Consider the following 26,246-nt stretch of genomic DNA (forward strand, 5'->3'; position numbering starts at 1 on the left):
GTGGGAAAGGGTTAACTGAGCCCATTTAAACTGTTTCATGTCAGTCAATGCCTGATACTGCTGCAAACCCTTGTAACAAACGACCTGCTGGGGTATGTACGACGAAGTTAACAATTCACTTAATGACAACAATTTTATTTTCACATGAGTGCATAAGAGTGAATAATTTAATTCACTTGCATAACAAGTAAGCATTATTATATATTATTATAATCAACAAGTATATATCTGTAAATATTAAATAAAGCAATACTTTTTTTATCTTATTCAACTAAGGTAACAGAAAACAAAAAAGTAATACATGTATTGCAATCGGAATACATTCATGATATGTACGGGTACCATAGAGTTAGACAATCTAAACATAATATTTAAATTAAATAAATAACAGGTAATAAATATATAAAACTCAATTGAAAAATTAAAGCGTCTTTCAATCTTTGATTGTTAGTAATTACTATGGGCCCACAATCGTATCAAACACAAAACAAGAGCCATGGCTATTTTCACATTGTATTAAAACTCCAAAATTCAGATGCAATCTAAATTTGTCTTTAAGTTCTCATTACTGTATTCGTGCCCTTGCAACATCCGGGGTCATTGCCTTCTTAGACCCGTTTCGAGATTCATTCCCGCCGCTGTAGTACCCACACTCCACCAACACCGTCTCAATCATCGACTGCAGCTGCTCGTAGGTCACATTGTCCTCCTGTTCTAAGTGGGTCACATCGACGATCAGAGAATCCGGTGGATCCCGTGTGGTCAGAGTATCGCTGAGAGATCGAGGGGTCGGCGTTCCTTTGATGGTAGAGCCCAGAGTATCGCTGAGAGATCGAGGGGTCGGGGTGTCTTTAATAGTCGAGCCTAGGGATGAGTCTGAACTCCCAGACCCCGCTGAACCGACTCGAGGTCGTGATGAGCTCCGAGATCGTAACTTCCCGCTACCCTCGCGGCTTCTGCAGCCCAGACTTGTGTCGCTGGTTCCAGCGTTGAGACCGGATCCTAGGCTCCAGTCAGAACCGGCCGAGTTGATTCTTTCACTGAGGGATCCCACGTTTAAATCGATCACTTCTCGAGATCCGATGTTCAGCTTATGTAGTTCTCCTTTCAGGTGCAAAGAGGAGCTGCCTGGTGCAAACAGTGCCCTCTTGAACCTCTCAATGACGCGTCTGCGGGGATTTGGACTCAGTGTGGGAGGCAGCTGGGAGATGTAGACAATCTTGTGAAGCGTGTGCAGCAGCTGCGTGATCGGGTCGTTGATCTGACGCACGCGTCGATTGGATATCGTCAGGGTCTGCGGCTCTTTTGCTTTTAACGTTTTCTTCTTTGGCCCGCTACTGTTGCCCGGGGTGCTGTAAGATCGTGAATACCGGCGCGCATCCGGGGACACAGGCGAGGGGTCGCATGATCCAAAACCAGAGTCCCTGCTGACCTTAGCTATTTGAGGAATATCAACTGCCAGTTGCTGTGAGAGTGAATGTGGTGTCGGCACTGGTGGAAGATGGCTGTGGAGCCGCTGACTTCCACCCCTGGAGCTCCCAGCGCTGCTTTCCCGGCTCAGGGAGTCACACTCGCTGCTCTGCCAAGAGTCGTCATCCGACGTCCAACTGACAGACTCGTTCTCCATTGGACTATTGAGTGCAGACGACTGCTGACTGTCGCAACCCGAAGTCCCGAGGCCTTGACTGTCTCCGAGATTACACGGCCGGTACGGCGAAGCAAACAGTCGGTGGTAACCCTGCATTAACTGATTTGACTCCACAAAATGCTTCTGAGTTTTCCTCCGTTCACGGTCAAGTTTGTTCTGCAGGGAGACCTGGGCTGCCTGCACGGCATCCATGTGACGTAGGATGACGTCAGACAGCGAGCCCGCAAGCTGCTCAGTGTCCGGACGCAAGTCTGCACGCGGGCAGATACAACGTTTGATTAGGTTTACTAATCTGTCTGAATACAGCCCATCTGGTACTGGCTTGTAGATGCCTTGTACAATATCTGTTACAAGTTTGAGCATGTTGGTGTTGTAGAACGGAGGGTCAAGGACGCACATCTGGTAGAGGATACAACCAAGTGCCCACACATCGACCTTCTCTGTGTACGGGGCCCCCTCCACCATCTCTGGGCTTGAGTAGAGGATGGTACCACACTGGGACGTCATCTTGCTGGTGTCTGTGCCCTTCACCTTAGCCAGGCCAAAATCAGTGATTGTAACTTTGTCGTCCTCTGCCAGCATGATATTGTTAGGGGTGAGGTCACGATGCACTATGCCCTTGTCTTTGTGGAGATACCGTAGAGCCTGAAGCATCTGTAGGAGGATGTGCCATATACGGGTCTCTGCAAACCTTGACTGCTTCTCGCGGAGGGAGTTGAAGTGCTCGTTGAGGGGGGCACCTTCGATGAGATCCATGATGATGAACAGGGTGCTAGCTTGCACGAATGTCTTGTGGTAGCGCACAATGTTGGGGTGCCGAATGCCCTGCCTCATGATTTGCAGCTCACTCAGTGCCTCTCCCATGCTTTTGTCTCTCTCTGTGGAACTCTTGCCAAAGGCTGGGTTCTTCATGTCAATCTCTTTCAATGCCAAGAAAGTCTGTCCAACTTTCTTCCGAACCTTATACACACTTCCAAAAGCACCTCGTCCCAAGTGCTCGAAAACCGCATAGTCCTGGATGTAGTGGGTGGGTGTCCGGTTCTGATTAAGCTCCCCAACACCATCCCGGACGGATTTCAGCTGGTCCGGGGACAGACCGTTGATGGCCTGTACGAGGGGTTTGTACGCTGCCATGTCCCAGTTGTAATGACCCACGTCTATGAATAATATGTACAGCTCGGCAGGGAAGAGTTTCTTGAAGAGGCGGCGGTTCCGCTCCATGCTGAACAAGAACCGGAGGGTCCGGAATGCTGACCTCTGTAAAGTAAGCACAGATACCTTTGTTAAGTAAGCACTGTTAATAGTGAATTATGGTCCTGAATGTTGACCTCTGTAAACTTAGCACAGATACCTTTGTTAAGTAAGCCCAGTTAATAGTGAATTATGGTCCAGAATATTGACCTCTGTAAACTTAGCCCAGATACCTTTGTTAAGTAAGCTCAGTTAATAGTGAATTATGGTCCAGAATATTGACCTCTGTAAACTTAGCCCAGATACCTTTGTTAAGTAAGCTCAGTTAATAGTGAATTATGGTCCAGAATATTGACCTCTGTAAACTTAGCACAGATACCTTTGTTAAGTAAGCACAGTTAATAGTGAAGTATGGTCCAGAATATTGACCTCTGTAAACTTAGCACAGATACCTTTGTTAAGTAAGCTCAGTTAATAGTGAATTATGGTCCAGAATATTGACCTCTGTAAACTTAGCACAGATACCTTTGTTAAGTAAGCTCAGTTAATAGTGAATTATGGTCCAGAATGTTGACCTCTGTAAACTTAGCACAGATACCTTTGTTAAGTAAGCCCAGTTAATAGTGAATTATGGTCCAGAATGTTGACCTCTGTAAACTTAGCACAGATACCTTTGTTAAGTAAGCACTGTTAATAGCGAATTATGGTCCAGAATGTTGACCTCTGTAAACTTAGCACAGATACCTTTGTTAAGTAAGCACAGTTAATAGTGAAGTATGGTCCAGAATATTGACCACTGTAAACTTAGCACAGATACCTTTGTTAAGTAAGCACAGTTAATAGTGAATTATGGTCCAGAATGTTGACCTCTGTAAACTTAGCACAGATACCTTTGTTAAGTAAGCACAGTTAATAGTGAAGTATGGTCCAGAATATTGACCACTGTAAACTTAGCACAGATACCTTTGTTAAGTAAGCACTGTTAATAGTGAAGTATGGTCCAGAATATTGACCACTGTAAACTTAGCACAGATACCTTTGTTAAGTAAGCTCAGTTAATAGTGAATTATGGTCCAGAATGTTGACCTCTGTAAACTTAGCACAGATACCTTTGTTAAGTAAGCACAGTTAATAGTGAATTATGGTCCTGAATGTTGACCTCTGTAAACTTAGCACAGATACCTTTGTTAAGTAAGCACAGTTAATAGTGAATTATGGTCCAGAATATTGACCACTGTAAACTTAGCACAGATACCTTTGTTAAGTAAGCACAGTTAATAGTGAATTATGGTCCAGAATATTGACCACTGTAAACTTAGCACAGATACCTTTGTTAAGTAAGCACAGTTAATAGTGAATTATGGTCCAGAATGTTGACCACTGTAAACTTAGCACAGATACCTTTGTTAAGTAAGCACAGTTAATAGTGAATTATGGTCCAGAATGTTGACCTCTGTAAACTTAGCACAGATACCTTTGTTAAGTAAGCACAGTTAATAGTGAATTATGGTCCTGAATGTTGACCTCTGTAAACTTAGCACAGATACCTTTGTTAAGTAAGCACAGTTAATAGTGAAGTATGGTCCAGAATATTGACCACTGTAAACTTAGCACAGATACCTTTGTTAAGTAAGCACAGTTAATAGTGAATTATGGTCCAGAATATTGACCACTGTAAACTTAGCACAGATACCTTTGTTAAGTAAGCACAGTTAATAGTGAAGTATGGTCCAGACTGTTGACCTCTGTAAACTTAGCACAGATACCTTTGTTAAGTAAGCACAGTTAATAGTGAAGTATGGTCCAGAATATTGACCACTGTAAACTTAGCACAGATACCTTTGTTAAGTAAGCACTGTTAATAGTGAAGTATGGTCCAGAATATTGACCACTGTAAACTTAGCACAGATACCTTTGTTAAGTAAGCTCAGTTAATAGTGAATTATGGTCCAGAATGTTGACCTCTGTAAACTTAGCACAGATACCTTTGTTAAGTAAGCACAGTTAATAGTGAATTATGGTCCTGAATGTTGACCTCTGTAAACTTAGCACAGATACCTTTGTTTAGTAAGCACAGTTAATAGTGAATTATGGTCCAGAATATTGACCTCTGTAAACTTAGCACAGATACCTTTGTTAAGTAAGCACAGTTAATAGTGAAGTATGGTCCAGAATATTGACCTCTGTAAACTTAGCACAGATACCTTTGTTAAGTAAGCACAGTTAATAGTGAATTATGGTCCAGAATATTGACCTCTGTAAACTTAGCACAGATACCTTTGTTAAGTAAGCACAGTTAATAGTGAAGTATGGTCCAGAATATTGACCTCTGTAAACTTAGCACAGATACCTTTGTTAAGTAAGCACAGTTAATAGTGAATTATGGTCCTGAATGTTGACCTCTGTAAACTTAGCACAGATACCTTTGTTAAGTAAGCACAGTTAATAGTGAATTATGGTCCTGAATGTTGACCTCTGTAAACTTAGCACAGATACCTTTGTTAAGTAAGCACAGTTAATAGTGAAGTATGGTCCAGACTGTTGACCTCTGTAAACTTAGCACAGATACCTTTGTTAAGTAAGCACAGTTAATAGTGAATTATGGTCCTGAATGTTGACCACTGTAAACTTAGCACAGATACCTTTGTTAAGTAAGCACAGTTAATAGTGAAGTATGGTCCAGAATATTGACCTCTGTAAACTTAGCACAGATACCTTTGTTAAGTAAGCTCAGTTAATAGTGAATTATGGTCCAGAATGTTGACCTCTGTAAACTTAGCACAGATACCTTTGTTAAGTAAGCACAGTTAATAGTGAAGTATGGTCCAGAATATTGACCTCTGTAAACTTAGCACAGATACCTTTGTTAAGTAAGCACAGTTAATAGTGAATTATGGTCCTGAATGTTGACCTCTGTAAACTTAGCACAGATACCTTTGTTAAGTAAGCACAGTTAATAGTGAATTATGGTCCAGAATATTGACCTCTGTAAACTTAGCACAGATACCTTTGTTAAGTAAGCACAGTTAATAGTGAAGTATGGTCCAGAATATTGACCTCTGTAAACTTAGCACAGATACCTTTGTTAAGTAAACACAGTTAATAGTGAATTATGGTCCTGAATGTTGACCTCTGTAAACTTAGCACAGATACCTTTGTTAAGTAAGCACAGTTAATAGTGAAGTATGGTCCAGACTGTTGACCTCTGTAAACTTAGCACAGATACCTTTGTTAAGTAAACACAGTTAATAGTGAAGTATGGTCCAGAATATTGACCTCTGTAAACTTAGCACAGATACCTTTGTTAAGTAAGCACAGTTAATAGTGAAGTATGGTCCAGAATGTTGACCTCTGTAAACTTAGCACAGATACCTTTGTTAAGTAAGCCCAGTTAATAGTGAATTATGGTCCAGAATATTGACCTCTTTAAACTTAGCACAGATACCTTTGTTAAGTAAGCACAGTTAATAGTGAAGTATGGTCCAGACTGTTGACCTCTGTAAACTTAGCACAGATACCTTTGTTAAGTAAACACAGTTAATAGTGAATTATGGTCCTGAATGTTGACCTCTGTAAACTTAGCACAGATACCTTTGTTAAGTAAGCACAGTTAATAGTGAAGTATGGTCCAGACTGTTGACCTCTGTAAACTTAGCACAGATACCTTTGTTAAGTAAACACAGTTAATAGTGAAGTATGGTCCAGAATATTGACCTCTGTAAACTTAGCACAGATACCTTTGTTAAGTAAGCACAGTTAATAGTGAAGTATGGTCCAGAATGTTGACCTCTGTAAACTTAGCACAGATACCTTTGTTAAGTAAGCACAGTTAATAGTGAAGTATGGTCCAGACTGTTGACCTCTGTAAACTTAGCACAGATACCTTTGTTAAGTAAGCACAGTTAATAGTGAAGTATGGTCCAGAATATTGACCTCTGTAAACTTAGCACAGATACCTTTGTTAAGTAAGCACAGTTAATAGTGAAGTATGGTCCAGAATATTGACCTCTGTAAACTTAGCACAGATACCTTTGTTAAGTAAGCACAGTTAATAGTGAATTATGGTCCTGAATGTTGACCACTGTAAACTTAGCACAGATACCTTTGTTAAGTAAGCACAGTTAATAGTGAAGTATGGTCCTGAATGTTGACCTCTGTAAACTTAGCACAGATACCTTTGTTAAGTAAGCACAGTTAATAGTGAAGTATGGTCCAGAATATTGACCTCTGTAAACTTAGCACAGATACCTTTGTTAAGTAAGCACAGTTAATAGTGAATTATGGTCCAGAATATTGACCACTGTAAACTTAGCACAGATACCTTTGTTAAGTAAGCACTGTTAATAGTGAATTATGGTCCAGAATGTTGACCTCTGTAAACTTAGCACAGATACCTTTGTTAAGTAAGCACAGTTAATAGTGAATTATGGTCCAGAATATTGACCACTGTAAACTTAGCTCAGATACCTTTGTTAAGTAAGCACAGTTAATAGTGAATTATGGTCCAGAATGTTGACCTCTGTAAACTTAGCACAGATACCTTTGTTAAGTAAGCACTGTTAATAGCGAATTATGGTCCTGAATGTTGACCACTGTAAACTTAGCACAGAAACCTTTGTTAAGTAAGCACTGTTAATAGTGAATTATGGTCCAGAATGTTGACCTCTGTAAACTTAGCACAGATACCTTTGTTAAGTAAGCACAGTTAATAGTGAATTATGGTCCAGAATGTTGACCTCTGTAAACTTAGCACAGATACCTTTGTTAAGTAAGCACAGTTAATAGTGAAGTATGGTCCAGAATATTGACCTCTGTAAACTTAGCACAGATACCTTTGTTAAGTAAGCACAGTTAATAGTGAATTATGGTCCAGAATGTTGACCTCTGTAAACTTAGCACAGATACCTTTGTTAAGTAAGCTCAGTTAATAGTGAAGTATGGTCCAGAATATTGACCTCTGTAAACTTAGCACAGATACCTTTGTTAAGTAAGCACAGTTAATAGTGAAGTATGGTCCAGAATATTGACCTCTATAAAGTTAGCCCAGATTAAAGTGAATTACCCTTTAACTGGATTTTTGTTAAGAAACACTTTCTTTAAACAAAAAATGCAATAAAAGAGGAAGGTGTCGTTCCTGATAAGCCTATATATACCATCTGCAACAACACTTTGGGCCAATGAATTAAGCCCAAATTTCCCTGGCCGAGGCTTGTTTCAAATGCGCCTACCTGTAGCTGTGCTGCAGCCTTGCGTTCCCGGGCGGACACAGCTCCCTCTGATGGTGGCAAGATCAGCTGACCCAGACTGTACACGCCATTGGCCTCCGCTATCTGTTGAGCGTTGGTGTCACTCAATACCAGCTGACACAGGGCATTGCAGCAGGCTGGAATGGGCATAGAAAGGACATTGCAACAGGCTGGAATGAACATAGAAAGGACATTGCAGCAGGCTGAACTGGGCATAGAAAGGACATTGCAGCAGGCTGGAATGGGCATAGAAAGGACATTGCAGCAGGCTGGAATGGGCATAGAAAGGACATTGCAGCAGGCTGAAATGGGCATAGAAAAGACATTGCAGCAGGTTGGAATGGGCATAGAAAGGACATTGCAGCAGGCTGGAATGGACATAGAAAGGACATTGGAGCAGGCTGGAATGGGCTTAGAAAGGGCATTACAGCACGCTGGAATGGGCATAAAAAGGACATTGCGGCAGGCTTAAATGGGCATAGAAAGAGCATTTCAGCAGGCTTGAATGGGCATAGAAAGGACATTGCAGCAGGCTGGCATAGGCATAGAAGGGACATTGCAGTAGGCTTGAATGGGCATAGAAAGGACATTGCAGTAGGCTGGAATAGGCATAGAAAGGACATTGCTGCAGGCTAAAATGAAACGAGTCTTCACCTGCCATTTACTTATCTAGGGGGTGGGGGGGACATTAACACTCAAATAACCAAACCATTAAAATTAACTAACAATTAAAATGTACTGAAGGACTGACATAATTACGGGAAAACATCTACCTTGTTTCAACTTGTACTGTGTCTCACTAAAATCCTGAAATATAGAAAAGATAAAATAATCAATTTTGGGTTGTGTGACATATACTTTACTCATAAATAAATACAAGAATACATCTATAGAAATGATTGTTTAAAAGGGATACTTGTGTTTTTGTTCGAAGAACGATCAATTAATATCATTAAGAATTTCATGTAAATGATCCATGTTCTGGGAAATCAGGGCTTAATACATGTGAGTATGGGAAATCAGGGCTTAATACATATGAGTATGGGAAATCAGGGCTTAATACATATGAGTATGGGAAATCAGGGCTTAAAACATGTGAGTATGGGAAATAAGGGCTTAATACATATGAGTATGGGAAATCAGGGCTAAATACATATGAGTATGGGAAATCAGGGCTTATTACATGTGAGTATGGGAAATCAGGGCTTAATACATTTGTCAGACCTGGTCAGGCACTCCTGTCCTCTGATGTAACCCAGCGCTGCCCGTACCGCTGGTTTCTGTCTGCTCCGAGATGAAAGTCCGGTCACTGCAACATCAGCCAAAACAAATACTGTAAAATCGTTGTTATTTATGGGACATTAAATTTGTTGATTTTTTGTTACTTTGGAGTGCCCGGGGTGATACCTGAGCCGACAATGACCAATCAAGCGTTATTACAATGTAAACATTATTTGTTGTCTTTTCACACGGGAAGATGCTTTTTTTTTCCTTTTTATGTACTTTGTATGTTTTTTTCAACACACAACTTCGTAAAATTGTAAAGTTTACAAGACACTTCACTAACTTATATGCTTTGTCTGTTGTTAACTACTACTATACATTAAAAGTAATTTTCTTAGGAGAAAAGGGCCTTTGTGTGTATGGGGTCCATGCTGAGGAAAGAAAAAATGCCCCGATTGTGTGTCTCAATACTTGTGACACTCACTTGTTTTTTGTCAAATTTGGTTACAAAATTGAGCCTGATTTTTCCCAAAGGAGAGCCTTCAATTCCCAATTGACGGTTTCTAAAAAGTACCTCTTATTTATATTTTGTTCATCTTCATAGCTATAAGTTAAGCCTTAGTCAATATAATATTGAAAACACTCTTCCCAATTTTAAAGTTATTTAAAAAAAAATATTCTCAATTTTATTCAAAATGAAGCAATTTTTCCCATCCAAAGGGCCTTGGTCTCATTGCCAAAATGGTGAAAAAAAACAATAAAATTGCACTCACTTGAGTATGGACATTTCCCTACCATCTGCCTCACATTAACAACAAATATCATAAAAGCGGAAAGTGTTGTCCCTGATAAGTCTATGCAGACTGCACAGGCTAATCTGTTGTCTGCACTCACTTGAGAATGGACAGGAGGAGGGGTATCCCACCCATCTGCCTCACGTTCTTGCTGATCTCAGAGTCGACACACAGGCTGCAGATGCACCTCACTACCTATAAGGATAGAAATATATACTTTACTGAAGGTTGCCAAGACATGCAAACATCTCTTAGTGCTTTGGTAGCTCTAGCAAAGAGTAGGTAGCCCAGAACCCACTACATATCATTATTATCTAATTGTGCCTTGTCCTGATTAATGCTTGTGCAGAAAGTGTTGAATGAGATTAGCCTCTGCAGTGATCACTGTGAAAACTTAACTGGGACGACACTTTTGGCTCATGCAATAAACCCCCTTTTCACAGAGCGCGGTTCAATTGAAGAATATCATGACTCACTGCATGATGTCCATTTATAAGTCTAAATCTTCTTGCTTTTAAAAATAAAATGATAAAATGTGGGAAAACTATTTCAAGCTTTTTTATCCCCTTCCAAAGGCAAATGAATATAGAATTGGTGTTGTCTGTCATTCCATTTGTTATTTTGTCTGTCCGTCACAACATTTTGAAATTGGTGGGGGATATCAATTCAATGATTTTGCTTGTTTAAAAGCTGGTGAACTGGACGGACAACCAAATTTTGCCATTGACTTGCCTGGACATAAATCTACCGACCTTGGACGCAAGGGTAACCACTAATTGGTGTTCTGAGAAAACTTGGTGTAATGCATGTACGTAAAGTGTCGTCCCAGATTAGCCTGTGCAGTACGCACAGGCTAATCAGGGACAACACTTTTCGCCTTAACTGGATTTTCGTGTAGAAGGGACTTTCTTTAAACAAAAAAATACCATAAAAGCGGAAAGTGTTGTCCCTGATTAGCCTGTGCAGACTGCACAGGCTAATCTGGGATAACAATTTACGTACTTACATTAAGTCCAGTTTTCTCAAAACACGACTCCACTAAGTTCCATCCCATACCTGGTGCAGAAGACTGGCGCTGTCCGACACCAGCTGACTCAGCAGTATCGGGACACCATCGTGAAGCTTGAGGGCCGTTGCCGTGCGAACATCTTGGCACAGCTGGCCTAGCAACCGCGTGGCTTGCCTAGCAACGACAGCAAGTGATTTGTAAAAAAGCATTTGAAAAAGCATCTTGAGGGAACTTATTCTTTCTTCCGCAGGCTCATAATGAGTAAATTGTTTTTGTTTGTTAGGTTGTACATTTGTCAAAAGTCAGTCAGTCAATTTATTGGTAAATACATAAGTAAATAGCCAACCAACATACATAAGACCTTAATAGCTACAAATAATAAATACTTATTGAACATGGTGATGAAAAGTATGGTCTTTATTAAATAGGCATGAAATAATAATCTATTAATGGTTAAAGGAATGTTGACCATAATAACATATGAAAAGTGAAACCAACTGATTGACAACATAAACTAGATCAACGGTGGTTACATTGGTTGCTGCAATACTACACAAACAAAAACACAACAAAACAACTGTTACTGTAAAATCTTTATTATTCTTAGAACATTTATTTTCATAGATTTAGTGGGTTGACCAATCCACAAATTTAACACAAACACAACCAAAAATCCCTTTCTTTCCAAATCAGAAGACCACAAATGTGTGTGTCTACAGTTAAGTCATTTTTTCAAAAAAAACCGCAAAATGTTATGCCAACAAATATACACAAATTTACAGTACGAACAAGAGAGACTTACTTTTTGAGACAAAAATGCGAAAAGTATTGCCAACAAATTAACATGAATTTACAGTACAAACAAGAGACTGACTCACTTTTTTGAGACAAAAACTGCGAAATGTTACGCCAACAAATATCCATGAATTTACAGTAAACAAGAGGAACTTACTTTTTTGAGACAAACACTGCGAAATGTTACACCAACAAATATCTATGAAATTACAGTACAAACAAGAGAGACTTACTTTTTTGAGACATTGTCGTAGCCTTGCACAATGATCAGGAGCTGTTCAATACAGTTCATGTCCACAAGCTGTTCACAGGTCCTCTGGCTACAAAAATAACAGTTTACAATATCTTAACCGGTTACTGCTCAGACATGCAATTAGAAAGTAGACGCGTATAAAGTCCCTTAGAGTCTTTATTTAATTAAGGCCTTTTGTATTAGATTCAAGTTTTAAAGGCTTTATTTCCAACCTATACTGTTCAGAAGCAAACAAAATACTCGAACATTAAAACAGATAGCATACTCTTAATAAGGTGACTTTGCACTCAACAACTTAAATTGTATTTAGGATTTAAAAGTTTTAAAATGTTTGTTACATAACATTCATAGTAAATTTTCAATCTCAGTATGACTTATAAATCACGCCCTTACCATTGTGCTAAACAAACAAGCGTGGCCAGAGCGCAGTGTAGAAGCAAAACATCACCTGACGTCAGCAGTAACACCAATGCCTGCAACAGTTAATTGTTCTAATAAGTTAAACTGATGTAACGTCAGTGCCTGGAACAGCCAAACTGTTCACATAAGGTTCAACTGATGTAACACCAGTGCCTGGAACAACCAAACTGTTCACATTAAGTTCAACTGATGAAACACCAGTGCCTGGAACAGCGGAATTGTTCACAATAAGTTCAACTGATGTAACACAAGTGCCTGGAACAGCCAAACTGTGCACATTAAGTTCAACTGTTGTAACACCAGTGCCTGGAACAGCCAAATTGTTTACATTAAGTTAAACTGTTGTAACACCAGTGCCATGAACATTCAAACTGTTCACATTAAGTTAAACTGATGTAACACCAGTGCCATGAACAGCCAAACCAAAATTTGGTTGTCCCAGTACCTTAAATGTTAAGCCCTGAATATACAACCATATCAATAATTGAATCATGTTCTAGGAAAACTGGGCTTAATGTATGAGTGTAAAGTGACCCAAATTAGCCTGTGTAGTCGGCATGCTTTACAATTTTATGTTAATTTTCGTTTAAAGGTTCATTTCTTCATAGCCACAATACAATTTAGATGGAAAGTGTCATCCCTGATTAGCCTGTGCAAAATGTAAATGCTAATCTAGGACAATACTTTACCCTTTCAGTGCGGGAACCGAATTTTGAAGGCCTTTGCAAACAGTTTGGATCCAGATGAGACGCCACAGAATGTGGCGTCTCATCAGGAACCAAACTGTTTGCTATTCTGATAAAATTCTTTGAAAAAAATCGAAGAAAATGCTAATTTTAGAAATTCAGCAGACGACATTTTAGCAGACGACAAATTTCCCAGCATGCAAAGGGTTAACTCATATGCATCTAGCCCCGTTTTAGCAGAGCACTGCTCATATGAACTATGAGGGAAATGCCTTGGCAAACAGAGTAGACCAAGATGAGACGCTGCATGATGCGGCATCTCATCAGTGTCTGCGCTGTTTGCTTAAAGGAATTTCTGTAAGAAATATTCTAAAAATAGAAATAAATATACTAGACATCCCTAATTTTGGAAATAAATTCATCCAATTTAGAAGGATGGGAGAGTCCACTAGGCATAAAGGGGAAAGTTTACCCTGTGGGCACCACATGCAATCACTCTCTGCTGCTGCTCCACAATGGAAGATAACTTCTGGAAAATATCTGAAAAACAAGGAACATAATTGTCACAAAACCAGGTTTTCAATTTGAAAAAAAAAGTCTGATACAGGGTGACAATTTAAAATGTGCATTGTTACTGATTGTTCCTAGTTACACCCCCTTGTGTAAAATTTAATATATTTTTATTTCTGGAAAATATCTGAAAGAGAATAAGCCCCTATCAGCCCTTCTTCTGATTTTCAAGATAAAAAAAGAGCATCATTTCAAGATTTGAATAGTTTTTAATAAAGTAAAATCATTATCAGGGTTTTCAATAGATTTTGAAAATCCTAAGTCAAATAATCCCAGTGCTTTAAATTCAGGGATCATATTTTTTTCGGTTTTGTCGGTCCTAGACCGATTGGGGTCATGAAAGACCGATTGAAAATCCCAAACAGTCGGTCCGATTCTGTTTGCTATTCATGTCATGAAATCGATTACACAGTGTACATGCTAACACACCCTTATGACATTCTTATCTCGATTAGGTGTGATAAACCATTCGCTGCAGTCTCTAAACCGGTCAGGACCGGTTTATTGCGCGTCAGACCAAGAATCAAAAACTTGTGAACAGCGGATTAAGGTAGCGCACCTCTAATGGGCACATATCCAAATATAATCTAATTAATTATTTTCTTAATCAGCATCATTTCACTGAACTACATGCAAATTTGTAGGTAGGCTTTCCATGCTTTTTAAAAAAATATACCGATTTTTTCAAAACCACCCCCACGCTCGGCTTTTGTCCAGTTTATTTTCACCCCTGGGGTATATAAAAGTTCCATAATTCATTCAAATTTCCAAATATGGGCATGCAGTTGGTGTGTACAGATGCTGTAAAGGTGTTTAAAGTTTAAACAAGATGAAATAAGTATTCTTTTACAGACATTTATTTTTTACAAATTTTTATCTATGGAAGAGCGCCATGAAATGTAAGTGATTTCAGCCAAGTAAAAATTGGGTCGGTTAAAAACAAAGTGTCATAAAATTCAAAATAGTATCATTAAAGTCATATTTTAAACTTAGTTTTTATAGAAACACTATTTACAGCAAAAATACCAAGAAATAGACAGATTTACCGTTTACTTTTTGAAATAAAAATGCAACATGCATGGTTCGTATTTTCAACAGTAAATCACCCAATTTCGCCATAACGTTGTTATAATTTTAATAATTGAAGAATGTGCATAAAAATTGCAACATATTAAACAATAAATATAGCTTATATGCCATATTAAATCAAATTACGTTAGAAAATAAATAAGACACGTGGCAAAAAAGTATACGTCGTCGGCAGGATTCGAACCTGCGCGGAAATATCCCAAAAGATTTCTAGTCTATCGCCTTAACCACTAGGCTACGGCACCTAATAGTAGGCTCTTCAACCTTCGAAGAAATCGCGGGAAATCATTAGAGGTGCGCTACCTTAAAGACGCATCCGAAAAGACGCGTCTGAATGCACGCGCTGTTACTAAACAAAACATGCCGATACATTTTTCACCAGCATAATAATCCGGTAATATAATTATGAATGAAAGTCGCGGATCTGATCGACAGAACAGCCGAAAGTTATTTTTATGGGCGGAACTTCACATAAAATAGTACACAAGAAAAATAATATACATTGAATTAAATCTTTAGTAAAACCGTGTTAGAGTCGAAATAATTCGTGTACTTTATACTTTGTTGTTGAATAACTCACGACCGGAAAATTAGATGCGTGGTTTCAAATGCTTCGCTCTCGTGATTAAATCCCTACGCATCTAAACTATCGGCCATGAACAAATTATTTATTAAATATTTGGTTGTTGTTGTCAGTAGCCAACCTACGCACAGACATCTGTTTGGTTCAGTGCATGTTTGTAAGCTATTATCGAGTCGACAACAATTAAAAACATCGGTATAGCTAACACAGATTAATAATATTGACAACGATGAAAAAAGTCTGATAAAACAGCACACGAAACAACAATGAAATACCAAATGATAAAACCAGTTGAGAAAACTGGTTCCCTTTAAAAAAAATGCCTAAGGAAATTTTACTTCTACATGTATTATACCACCTTCATGAATGGCAAAATCAATGGTATATATTTTAACGTAATTTGTCATGATTTCGTATATACATTTTCGGATACTTTTCCCCATTTATATCCGGACCGATTGATGTTGCGGGAAAATATGATCCCTGTTTAAATTGTAATGGTTAAATGAAATTTTCAGGGTTCAAAACATTGAAGTCAATAGTAATTTGTTTGCTGCATATTTATTTAAAACCTTGAATATATTGTTTTGCAATAGTATGCAAACAACACATATTGTATGATATAATGTGTTTTTGAGAGTTAGATTCTTGTTTAAATAATGCATGGCAGTTAATTTGATGGAATCAATAATGATTAAATTGCAAACTACTTGCATGAACACGCATGATTCTGCTTCAATTGAAATTTCTGATTACTCTACTTTAGTGTTGTGTCTGGTTAGCCTGTGGGACTTCAAAGCTGGCACGACACTTTAAACAATGCATTAAGGCCTGTTTTCCCAAAGCAAGACTCATATTCATGTACGAGTACAGGGATGGGCATGAATGCAGTGTTTTCTTTCATTCATAATTGAGTCTGGTAAAGGGCCCCATTCCCAATCGGAAAAAGGACATATTTTTTCAAAATGGGAACTAAAAATTTTCCCATGGAAGGTTTAAAAAAAAAATTAATAATTATATTTATTTTTTAGATCTCAATATTTTGTTCATTTCCTATCCATATAAATTAAGTTCAACCAGTTAATATAATACTGAAAAAAAAATGTATTCTCAATATTGAATCCTTTTTTAGCAAAACAACAACAACACTAATTTCCCAATTTTAGTCAAAACGATGCAAATTTTCCCAATCCAAAGGGACCCGACCCCATTCCCAAAATGGTGAAAAAAGACACACAGAAATGATAACCACACAATGGCATAATACCTAACAAGAGCAACGCATAGCGGGTGCCAGCGCTCAGCTGCGGTTGAAGTTTAAAATTAATAAACAATTGTAGAGGTCACAGTGACCTTGACTTTTGACCTAGTGACCCCACAATGTATGTGTCTTGTAGAACTCATCAAGGTGCAGCTACATATGAAGTTTCAAAGTTGTAGGTGAGCCCTGTAATTTTAGAGCCAATGTTAAGGTTTTAGCACAACGCCTTCGGCGGACGAGCTGGCTATGACAATACTTCGGGTTTTCTTCGAAAACAGCCGAGCTAAAAATGTGTCTATAGGACTGACCAACACGGCAATAAAATGTGTTTTGTTCTGAGAAAATTGGGGATTATGCATGTGCGAAAAGTGTCGTCCCAAATTTGCCTGTGCAGTCCGCACAAGCTAATCAGGGACGACACTTTTCGCCTAAACAAGATTTTCGGTAAAAAGGACTTCCTTTAAACGAAAAATACCATTAAAGCGGAAAGTGTCGTCCCTGATTAGCCTGTGCGGACTGCACAGGCTAATCTGGGACGACACTTCACGCACATGCATTAAACCCAGTTTTCTCAGAACGCAACTACAATGCATGAAAACCCTGAATATTTGAGCCTTGCTCCGGGACAAATGGGCCCACATGCCTGAAGAGTTGTCCCAGGACAGGCTTATACGCCAGGCTTACAGGCTTATCCGCGACAAACCTTTTCGCTTCAAAAATGCGTTTAAATAAAGTCTCTTCTAAACAAAAATCAAAGCAGAAAGTGTCCTGCCAGATTAAAAATGAGACGTTTTTTTCTCTCTCCTGAAAACTTGGCATTATGTAGCTACAAGGTTTGAGAACGACAGCGACGTTACGCACATGCATTAAAGGGGCCTTTTCACAGATTTTGGCATGTATTGAAATTTGTCATTAAATGCATTATATAGATAAATGTAAACATTGTATTTAAAAAGGTCCAGTAAAAAATCAAGAATAAAATTAAAAAAAAGAAAAAAAGTAACCCTCATCAGGGCTCGAACGACCCTGGAGTAAAAATATACCATTTAGACCACTCGACCATCCGTGCTCATGATATAAAGGATGTATTTTTTACTTTATATAAGCAATCCTAGTAGTTTCACAAAATATAACAACAACAACAGAACTCTCCAAATTATTCAATCGTTTCCCGTTGCAACGCTTTATGATTTTCAGGTTTTTAAATCGTCAAAAGATGCAAATAATGGCTATTTTAGAGCATGTTAAATGTTCAGTATTACTGTTTCCTCACAAATATCAAAACTAAAACAAAAATTTGCGAATCTTAAACAACTTTTTTTAATTTTGTCAATTTACCAAAACATGAAATGGTCCCTATAAGCTACATCTTCCCAGAGCATAACTCATGTATTTCACTAACCCACTCCACTTACTGGTCATTTCCTTGAGTATGTCCACCATGCAGTGAGTCTCCCCAAACTGCAGGTATGTCCCGGTCGCCCGTTCCATGTACCCGGACAGCTGGTCCTCAGCCCGGAGCGTGAAGAAGTGCGCCTGGTACACCGGATCCCGGAGCATGATCCTCAGGCACATCAGCAGCTGAAGAACCGAGTCCGGGACAGATTCCTCCATCCAGGCACTGAAAACATGCGCATCATTTAACCCTTTACCACTTAGATACATATTTAACCCTTTACCACTTAGATACGTTTTTAACCCTTTACCACTTAGATATGTATTAAACCCTTTACCACTTAGATACGTTTTTAACCCTTTACCACTTAGATATGCATTTTCACACATTTGTAGTCAGATAGAAAGTTAAATTTAATTTAAGACCTTTCTTACTAAATTAAAGTTTAAAAGGCTAATTTCCAACCCTAAGATACTGATGAGCAGCAAACAGCATAAAAACCTGAACAGACTGCGAGTAACTTGTAGGCTGTTCTGGTTTTATGGTGTTTGCACATTTTCAATTCCCTTCTTATGCGGGAAAGCGTTAAACCTCGTTAAAATATTATTTTAAATAGTAATTGAAATAAAGGAATGAACATTTGTATGATTTTAAAGCAAATTATTTTATGGATTTAAACTTTGTTACACATATAAGGCAGTGAACATGTTTGCCGTAAGCTGGTATATGTTTTAAACAGATTTGAGAATAGCTCTTAAAAACACGGGCCTAATGCATGTGTGTGAAGTGTCCTCAGGATAATCAGGGAAAACACTTTCAGCTTTTATGGAATATTTGAAACTAGATGAAAAATCTAGTGTAGACAGGAATTGTTGTCACTGATCAGTGTGTTTTTACCGTTCAAATTTGGGTCCGGTAGGGTGACCCATTCCCTATGGAAAAAAGTATATATTTTTCCCAAATGGGACCTGAAAATTCCCAAATGAAGGTTTCCAAAAAACATGAAAATTATCTCCAAATCCAGCTCTAGAAGTTGAACCTTAGAAAATATCATTTTGAAATCACTTTTATTATCAATTTCAAAGTATTTTTAAGCATAAAATCAACAACATTAATTTCCCAAATTTAGCCAAAAGAACGCGATATTTCCCAATTCATAGGGACCCAGCCTCATTTCCAAAATGATGAAAAAACAACACTGCTGATTTAAAGCCTGTGCAGAAAGTGGGACAACACTTAACGCACATGCATAAAGCCCAGTTATCCTAGAGCGAGACTAAATTTATAAAGTTAACATCTGCGAACACTTGTATTGAACAGATTGTTCTACGTGGGAGTTCAACGGGTGGACCAACCTGTTGCAAAGTCGAAGCTTGATAAGCAGTGTAAACAGCTCCAGGAACTTTTTATGACAAGCATGTTTGCTGAAGTTCCTCTCAGCATGGTACTGTAGGCTAAAATGCACCAAAGAAGGAAATGTTGGCTAACAATTAGTAAGGGCTTGATTGAGGGGGGCTACAGTAGGCTTACATACAACATGGTAAAACATGGTACTGTAGGCTAAAGTACAACATGGTTCTGCAGGCTTAAATGCACCAAGGTGGAAATGTAGGCTGAAATACACCAACATGGTACTGTAGGCTAAAATACACAATACTTTAGGATACTCAAAACTGTAGGCTAAAATACACCAACATGGTACTGTAGGCTTAAATAGAACATGATACTGTAGGCAAAAATACATCTACATGCTACAGGAGGCTAATATACAACATGGAACTGAAGGCTAAAATGCACAATAATGGTACTGTATGCTAAAATATAGAATGGTTCTGTATGCTTAATTACACCAAACATGGTAATGTGGGCTAAATACACCAACATAGCACCGTAGGCTAAAATACACCATGGTTCTGAAGGCTAAAATAAAAGTTGCAGGTATTTTTGTTTTCATGGGTTATAATAATAATATGAGGAACATGCTATTTATACTATATTGTATAAGCCATCAATTAATTTTCACCAGTTGAGCCTTAAGTCCTGATTTGAGTAAAGAACCGCTTAGCTAGTTGAAATGTTGCGGGGTCAATCCCCACTCAAGCATTTCTCCAAAGGCACCAAGTACTGGTTCCTACCTAGAAATGAACTCAAGTGTCTGAATAACCCTTTGGATTGAAAAGCAATAGAGCTAAAAACAAATAGGTTTAAACAAAACCAGAACTAGGGTTTGTCACAAACATAAAATATACATCCAAAACACTTTTGCAGCTCTCTTGAAGGGCAAAAAAACTATAGAATTTGAGCATCACAAGGATAAAACTATGACAAATCACTGGGGATCAAAATTGTCTCCCACATCAAAACATGGTGTTGACGTATAGGAAGATTAAATGTCATCCCTTGACAAATATAAAGGTAGTTGCCCCATATTTCATGCAGACTGATGGACAAACAATCAATTTGACAGAGTCATTCCAATACTGTTAAATCATTTAAATTTGATGGTATTAATTTCATGTTTTTTCAAAAAATGCATTTTTGTGGACACTTTCCTGGATTTCTGATTTTGGTTAAAAAAATAGTAATTTGCATCTGTCATTTGTTCAATGTTTTTGTGTTGAATCTGTTGACTGGTCAACTTACAGGTGTTGGGCGCGTGGCCAATTCACTGAAACACTATCAATATTATATGAATTGGCCACGCGCCCAAAACCTGTGGGCCAACCCATACACTCAACAAATATTTATGTCCCATGAATAACAACGATTTTACAGTACCAGTGAAAAATCCCTGCTTGGATCTAACAGAGTGGAAGCATACCAGAAGCGTTGCAGCTCGGAGGTCTCTGGTGGGAGGCTCTGACCCTTCACCCTGTGAACACTCGGCCACTGTCCAGTCTGACTGACCGCTGGACTGCTGTCTAGTACCTGAAACATGGACTTCAATGTAGGTATTCTAAAATGAACCTTGTTCTGGGAAAACAGGGCTTAATGCATGTGCATAGTGTTGTTCCAGAATGCCCTGTGAAGTCTGCACAGGCTAATAAAGAGAAAACGCTTTCAACTTAAACTGGATTTTTGTTACGAAAGGACTTTTTAAAAACAAAATTGTTTATAAAAGCAGGAAGTGTTGTCACTGATTAGCCTTTGCGGACGGACACTTCAGCCAAATGATTTAAGCCCTATTTACCCAGAATGAGGCTCATTTCATGAAAAAGGGACCTAACAAGGGGAATAATACTTCTCTATTGTAGGTGAGAGATATGAGCCTGCTTTGACAGTGACCTAAACACGCAGAAGTTTCAATTGAATAATACCCACAGAAGTTACAGAGATATCGAGCTGGGCCCAAATCTTTTCCAGAATACAACACTGCAAATTGTGTTTGACTCTTTGACTTTTATTCACCTGCAGGGACTTTGGACCTTATACCACCTTATTTTGCGTGAAAATAAAGTCACTTTTGGCATGTGTTGTATATCAAGTAATTGCATGGGAAGGAAAAATCTTGGGGGAAGATTAGTTTAAGCATAAAACTGCATGAGTTAACCCTTTCCCTCTCAGAAGCAAAGTGAAAATGGCGATGTGCAAACAGCATAAAACCAGAACAGCCTGCGAGTAACTTGCAGTCTGTTCAGGTTTTATGATGTTTACTGCTCATCAGAATCTAAGGGTTGGAAATGAGGTCTTTAAAACTTGAATCTAGTAAGAAAGGTCTTAAATTAAATTGAACTCTCTAACGGACTACAAATGCCTGAATATATGTGGTGAAAGGTAAAGCTCACCTTTTTCTGCGGCTCTGTCTGCTTCAAAAGTCCAATCAACTGCTGCAGCTTTCTTTGCTCACTGAAACAGAAGAAAACGCATCAGAGATAATGTTGAAATTTAGAGATAGAGATAATATTGAAATTTAGAGATAGAGATAATGTTGAAATTGAGATATAGATATTGAAATTTAGATATAGAGATAATGTTGAAAATTAGAGATAGATATAATGTTGACAATTAGAGATAGAGATAATGTTGAAATTTAGAGATAGAGATAATATTGAAATTTAAATGTATTGCTCTTGGAAAATGTGGTAAAGCATATGCGTAAAGTATCTTAACAAATTAGTCTGTGAAGTCTGAACAGGCTATTCAGGGACAGCATTTTTTGAACTGGATTTTCATTTAGAATAGACTTCTTTGGATGAAAAATTCCATAAAAGTATTTTTCCTGATAAGCCTTTGTGAACTGAATAGGCCAATCTGGAACGATACTTTACACACATACATTAAGGCCTGTTTTCCCAGGACAAGTATCATATAAATTATGTAACTCTAAAAGAGCTGACCTTTCAAAAAGAAATCTTGTAAACTTAAACAAAACCCAGCAATTTTCATTAATTTGTATTTGGTGTCTAATATCACATTATTCATTGAAAATGTTTTCACTTTTATGCATTCTTAATTTTAACTTGGTGTCTTATCAAATTGTCATGTGTAAATGTTTGTACTTCTATGGATTCTTAATCCCCAAAACATGACGAAAGTATCTCTTTCTGGTCACAAACTTCAGATGGGGTTAATACTGAGTCAACATATTGGAGTTCTCTATTGATAACGCCACAAAGAATGTATTGTTAATGAATCGGTTCCTACAGTTTTTGCACATAGAGAAAATATTGCAAGATAAGTGATACCCTGAATGTTATCAATGCTATGTTGTCATTTGTCACTAGCTATCTATCAAGTACCTTTTCACTGATTGCAGAGACGTTGATAATGAAAAAGCATGTAAGTAAGTCCAATAATTATAACATCCAGTACATGTACTGCTAATAGTATGGAACCATTAAAGGGATGTTTCTAACAAAGATTTTCATTGTATTTGTTACTGTTTACAGAGTTTTGTATTATTTTTTATTGTTCACAGATTTTCCTATTATTGATATATATCACAGATTTCCATTTTATTATGTATTGTTCACACATTTTCTTTTTTTATTTTGTATTTAAGACATCATACCATTAACATATTTTGTGGTATATATAAGAATGAAAGAGCTCAATGATTGTTTATGGTACCTCAAGCTATTCTCCAGGATTGTTCTCAGGCACAGCGGCCAGACAGCGCGGAATGGGGTTGGTGGCGGAATGGGGTTGGTGGCAGAATGGGGTTGGTGGCGGAATGGGGTTGGTGGCAGAATGGGGTTGGTGGCGGAATGGGGTTGGTGGCGGAATGGGGTTGGTGGGTAAGGGTGTGCGCCCCCTTCCACGTGTCGATTTTTTTATATGCAATTAATAAAAATCTACAATACTTTGATGCTATTTAAAAAACAACCCTTTCTTTCTTTCTGTATTATTCCTCAACTCGCAAGTGCTTGTGAAATTTTCAAGCGTCACTGTGACATGATCGGAAAAACATGCACCCCGGCAAAATTGCTTTTAAAGTCCAGGCACTGCGGGACCGCTGTGGTAAAACCGGGATATATTTGCATATTCGTAAAGTATTGTCCCATGTAAGCCTGTGCAGTCTGCACAGGCTAATAAGGGAAGACACTTTTCTAAACAAAAAATCAGATGAGGCCAAGAGTGTCCTCCCTTATTATCCTGTGTGGACTGCACAGGCTTATCACGGACTTTGCTTTCTTTGCATGCATTAAGCACTTTTTCTCCACAAACAAGTCTTATATTTTTTTTAATCGATCGTGCAGAACCATTCAGTTCAACATGTAACATATAAAACATTAACATTTAAGTATAAATACCAAACTGTTTCAATGTTAATGTCAAAGAGATGACAGGTATAACAAAACATTACATGAACACAAAAACTGTCAAAACGTGTAGTTAAGTCTATATGTAACATACCAATCACTTCATAATGAACATTACACACACATATAATATATATATATATATATATATATATATATATATATTTATATTTATTTATTTATTTATTGAATGCATAATCAAATTATTTAATGGACTAATGTAATACATAATTGAAATATTTGAGTATTGAAATAATTGTAAAAGTAATTGGAATAATATGCAGTTATGAAAATAATAAAAATAATAATTGCACTAATGATAATAATTTAAATTGAAATAATTGAGTTTATAATAGACATAAATTACGGCATAAATGTAGGTGATATTCAGACTAACAATTTGTTTTTAAATAGAATCAAATCTATTTAACAGCTATTTTAAATTCAGATGTTGATCAGAAACACAATAACAATTTTCAGGAATTGAAATGTTCAACACCATACATGTATAATTATTACCTTTTTGATGACATATCACATCATACAGTGGCATCAAAGCTGTCAGAACAATATTCCACCAGAACAAATCCAACAAAAATAAATCAACACATTAAATCATTAACCACATAAATTAAAGCCAATGCCCAATTTGTGCACCTCAGGTGGCATAAAAGCTGTCAGACAAATATTCCACCAGAACAAATGTAACAAAAAAACAACAACAAATCATTAAATCATTAACCAGTTAAATTAAATAAGCTAATTCCCCATTTATGGAGCTCAGTGATTTCACCATTATGGATTTCACAATCACACACAATAATTAAAGAGAAAGAAATGCCTACTAGTCCATTCCAGTCTACCTGACACACACTGCCTATACATTGATCTGATAGTAGAACAGACTTATTGAATTATTGATTTGCTATTGAACTCGGCAATGCTCATGTATAGAGACCGAGATATCAATGGGACCGTCGTAAGCCTAGTGTCAACATAATCTCACACAATGCACTGTAGATTTAATATATTGAGTCACGTTCTATGAAAATGGGGTTTAAAGCATGTGCGTAAAGTGTCGTCCCAGGTTAGCCTGTGCAGTCTGCACAGGCTAATCAGGGACGACACTTTCTGCCTAAATTGGATTTTTTCTAAGAAGAGACTTCATTTAAACGAAAAATGTCATAAAAACAGAAAGTGTCTTCCCTGATTAGCCTGTGTGTACTGCACAGGCTAATCTGGGATGACACTTAACGCACATGCATTAAGCCCAGTTTTCTCAGAACAAGACACATAATCTCACACAATGCACTGAAGATTTAATATATATTGATTGCTAAGATTAAAGAAAATAAATCCTAAAACATGTGCAATATCTTGAAGATTTAAATGCAACAATGCAACTTCTCATAAGTGTGTGAAGGAATAAAGATTAAATTGTGTAACAATATTGGAAATATTATTGGCATAATTATAGAAAATAAAACCTACAACAAACGCTCTAATTTAAACCCATTTATGCCAAGTGGACTCTCCCATCCTTCTAAATTGGATCAATTTATTTCCAAAATTAGGGGTGTCAAGTATATTTATTTCTATATTTAGAATAATTCATAAAGAAATTCATTTAAGCCAACAGTGCAGACCCAGATGAGACGCCGCATAATGCAGCGTCTCATCTGGGTCTACGCTGTTTGCAATGTCCTTTTTTCAGGACGCTAGGCATAAATGGGTTAAATACAACAATACTTGTTTAAGTGTGTTGAAATTAAATAATATTGAATGCAACTTTAAATATGTAACAATATTGGAAAACTTATGCAAGGATTTAGGGTTCTTGGTGCAATAGATTTAGCTCTTACCTGATTTAATTTGTTGATTTTTTACAATGTCTTTAATTGCTTTTAAGATATAACCTTCTCTTTCTGATCTCTTTTTGGGATTTGAAGCTTGAAAACGTTAAGTTTTAGCTTTGATTTCAATTAATTCATATTTGTAAAAAAGTTGATTATTGAAAGTAAACTGTATTAAGTCATTTTTAAGATATTACATTTGATAAGCTGGTAAGACATATAGCTGTTTAGTTTTTCAAATCTATGCTTTTTACGCAGGAGTTTTAAATTTAAGTGTGTTAAATCTGGTAAAATTTTGGTAAAGATTTGACGTGCTCATTCAAGAATGGGTTTTTTTACTTTGAATATCTATGTAATTCACTGGTTTTTACATGCCAAAAAATTAATTCTGATTTCTAGTTAAAATTCCCCATGAGATAAAGTATATCCGTGTGCCTGTCACCTTTTTGTCTTTGGTTTTTGTTAA

The 26,246-nt window shown here is 37.5% G+C and overlaps 1 protein-coding gene and 1 long non-coding RNA gene across 4 annotated transcripts in view; both read right to left on the reverse strand.

The window, feature by feature from the left end:
- Window positions 1-119: 119 nt before the first annotated feature.
- LOC127863335 (serine/threonine-protein kinase Nek10-like) overlaps window positions 120-26,246 on the reverse strand; it is a 33,765-nt gene continuing 7,638 nt past the window's right edge. Inside the window, exons 1-14 of one of the 2 annotated variants that reach the window (XM_052402769.1) lie at window positions 24,447-24,762; window positions 21,951-22,011; window positions 20,987-21,093; window positions 19,521-19,619; window positions 18,185-18,390; window positions 13,739-13,806; window positions 12,554-12,633; window positions 12,141-12,227; window positions 11,160-11,286; window positions 10,204-10,298; window positions 9,310-9,394; window positions 8,859-8,892; window positions 8,068-8,222; window positions 120-2,905 (exon numbers count right to left, since the gene is read on the reverse strand). In XM_052402769.1, coding sequence (XP_052258729.1) covers window positions 566-2,905; window positions 8,068-8,222; window positions 8,859-8,892; window positions 9,310-9,394; window positions 10,204-10,298; window positions 11,160-11,286; window positions 12,141-12,227; window positions 12,554-12,633; window positions 13,739-13,806; window positions 18,185-18,390; window positions 19,521-19,619; window positions 20,987-21,093; window positions 21,951-22,011; window positions 24,447-24,460 — 3,558 coding nt within the window. In that variant the 5' untranslated portion in view covers window positions 24,461-24,762 and the 3' untranslated portion in view covers window positions 120-565. Of the gene's footprint in view, window positions 2,906-8,067; window positions 8,223-8,858; window positions 8,893-9,309; window positions 9,395-10,203; window positions 10,299-11,159; window positions 11,287-12,140; window positions 12,228-12,553; window positions 12,634-13,738; window positions 13,807-18,184; window positions 18,391-19,520; window positions 19,620-20,986; window positions 21,094-21,950; window positions 22,012-24,446; window positions 24,763-26,246 lie in introns of those variants that run through there. The other variant, XM_052402761.1, reaches the window with a different exon arrangement.
- Window positions 5,245-7,284, reverse strand: LOC127863349 (uncharacterized). 2 transcript variants are annotated; one of them, XR_008041032.1, is made up of 3 exons: window positions 7,211-7,284; window positions 5,701-5,896; window positions 5,245-5,481 (listed from the first exon to the last, which is right to left on the reverse strand). It is a non-coding gene; the product is annotated as an uncharacterized LOC127863349 (long non-coding RNA). The 2 variants fall into 2 exon arrangements; XR_008041031.1 differs by having other exon boundaries at window positions 5,245-5,385; window positions 5,605-5,896.

Source organism: Dreissena polymorpha, chromosome 1, assembly GCF_020536995.1.
Source record: "Dreissena polymorpha isolate Duluth1 chromosome 1, UMN_Dpol_1.0, whole genome shotgun sequence".
Lineage (NCBI taxonomy): Eukaryota > Metazoa > Mollusca > Bivalvia > Myida > Dreissenidae > Dreissena > Dreissena polymorpha.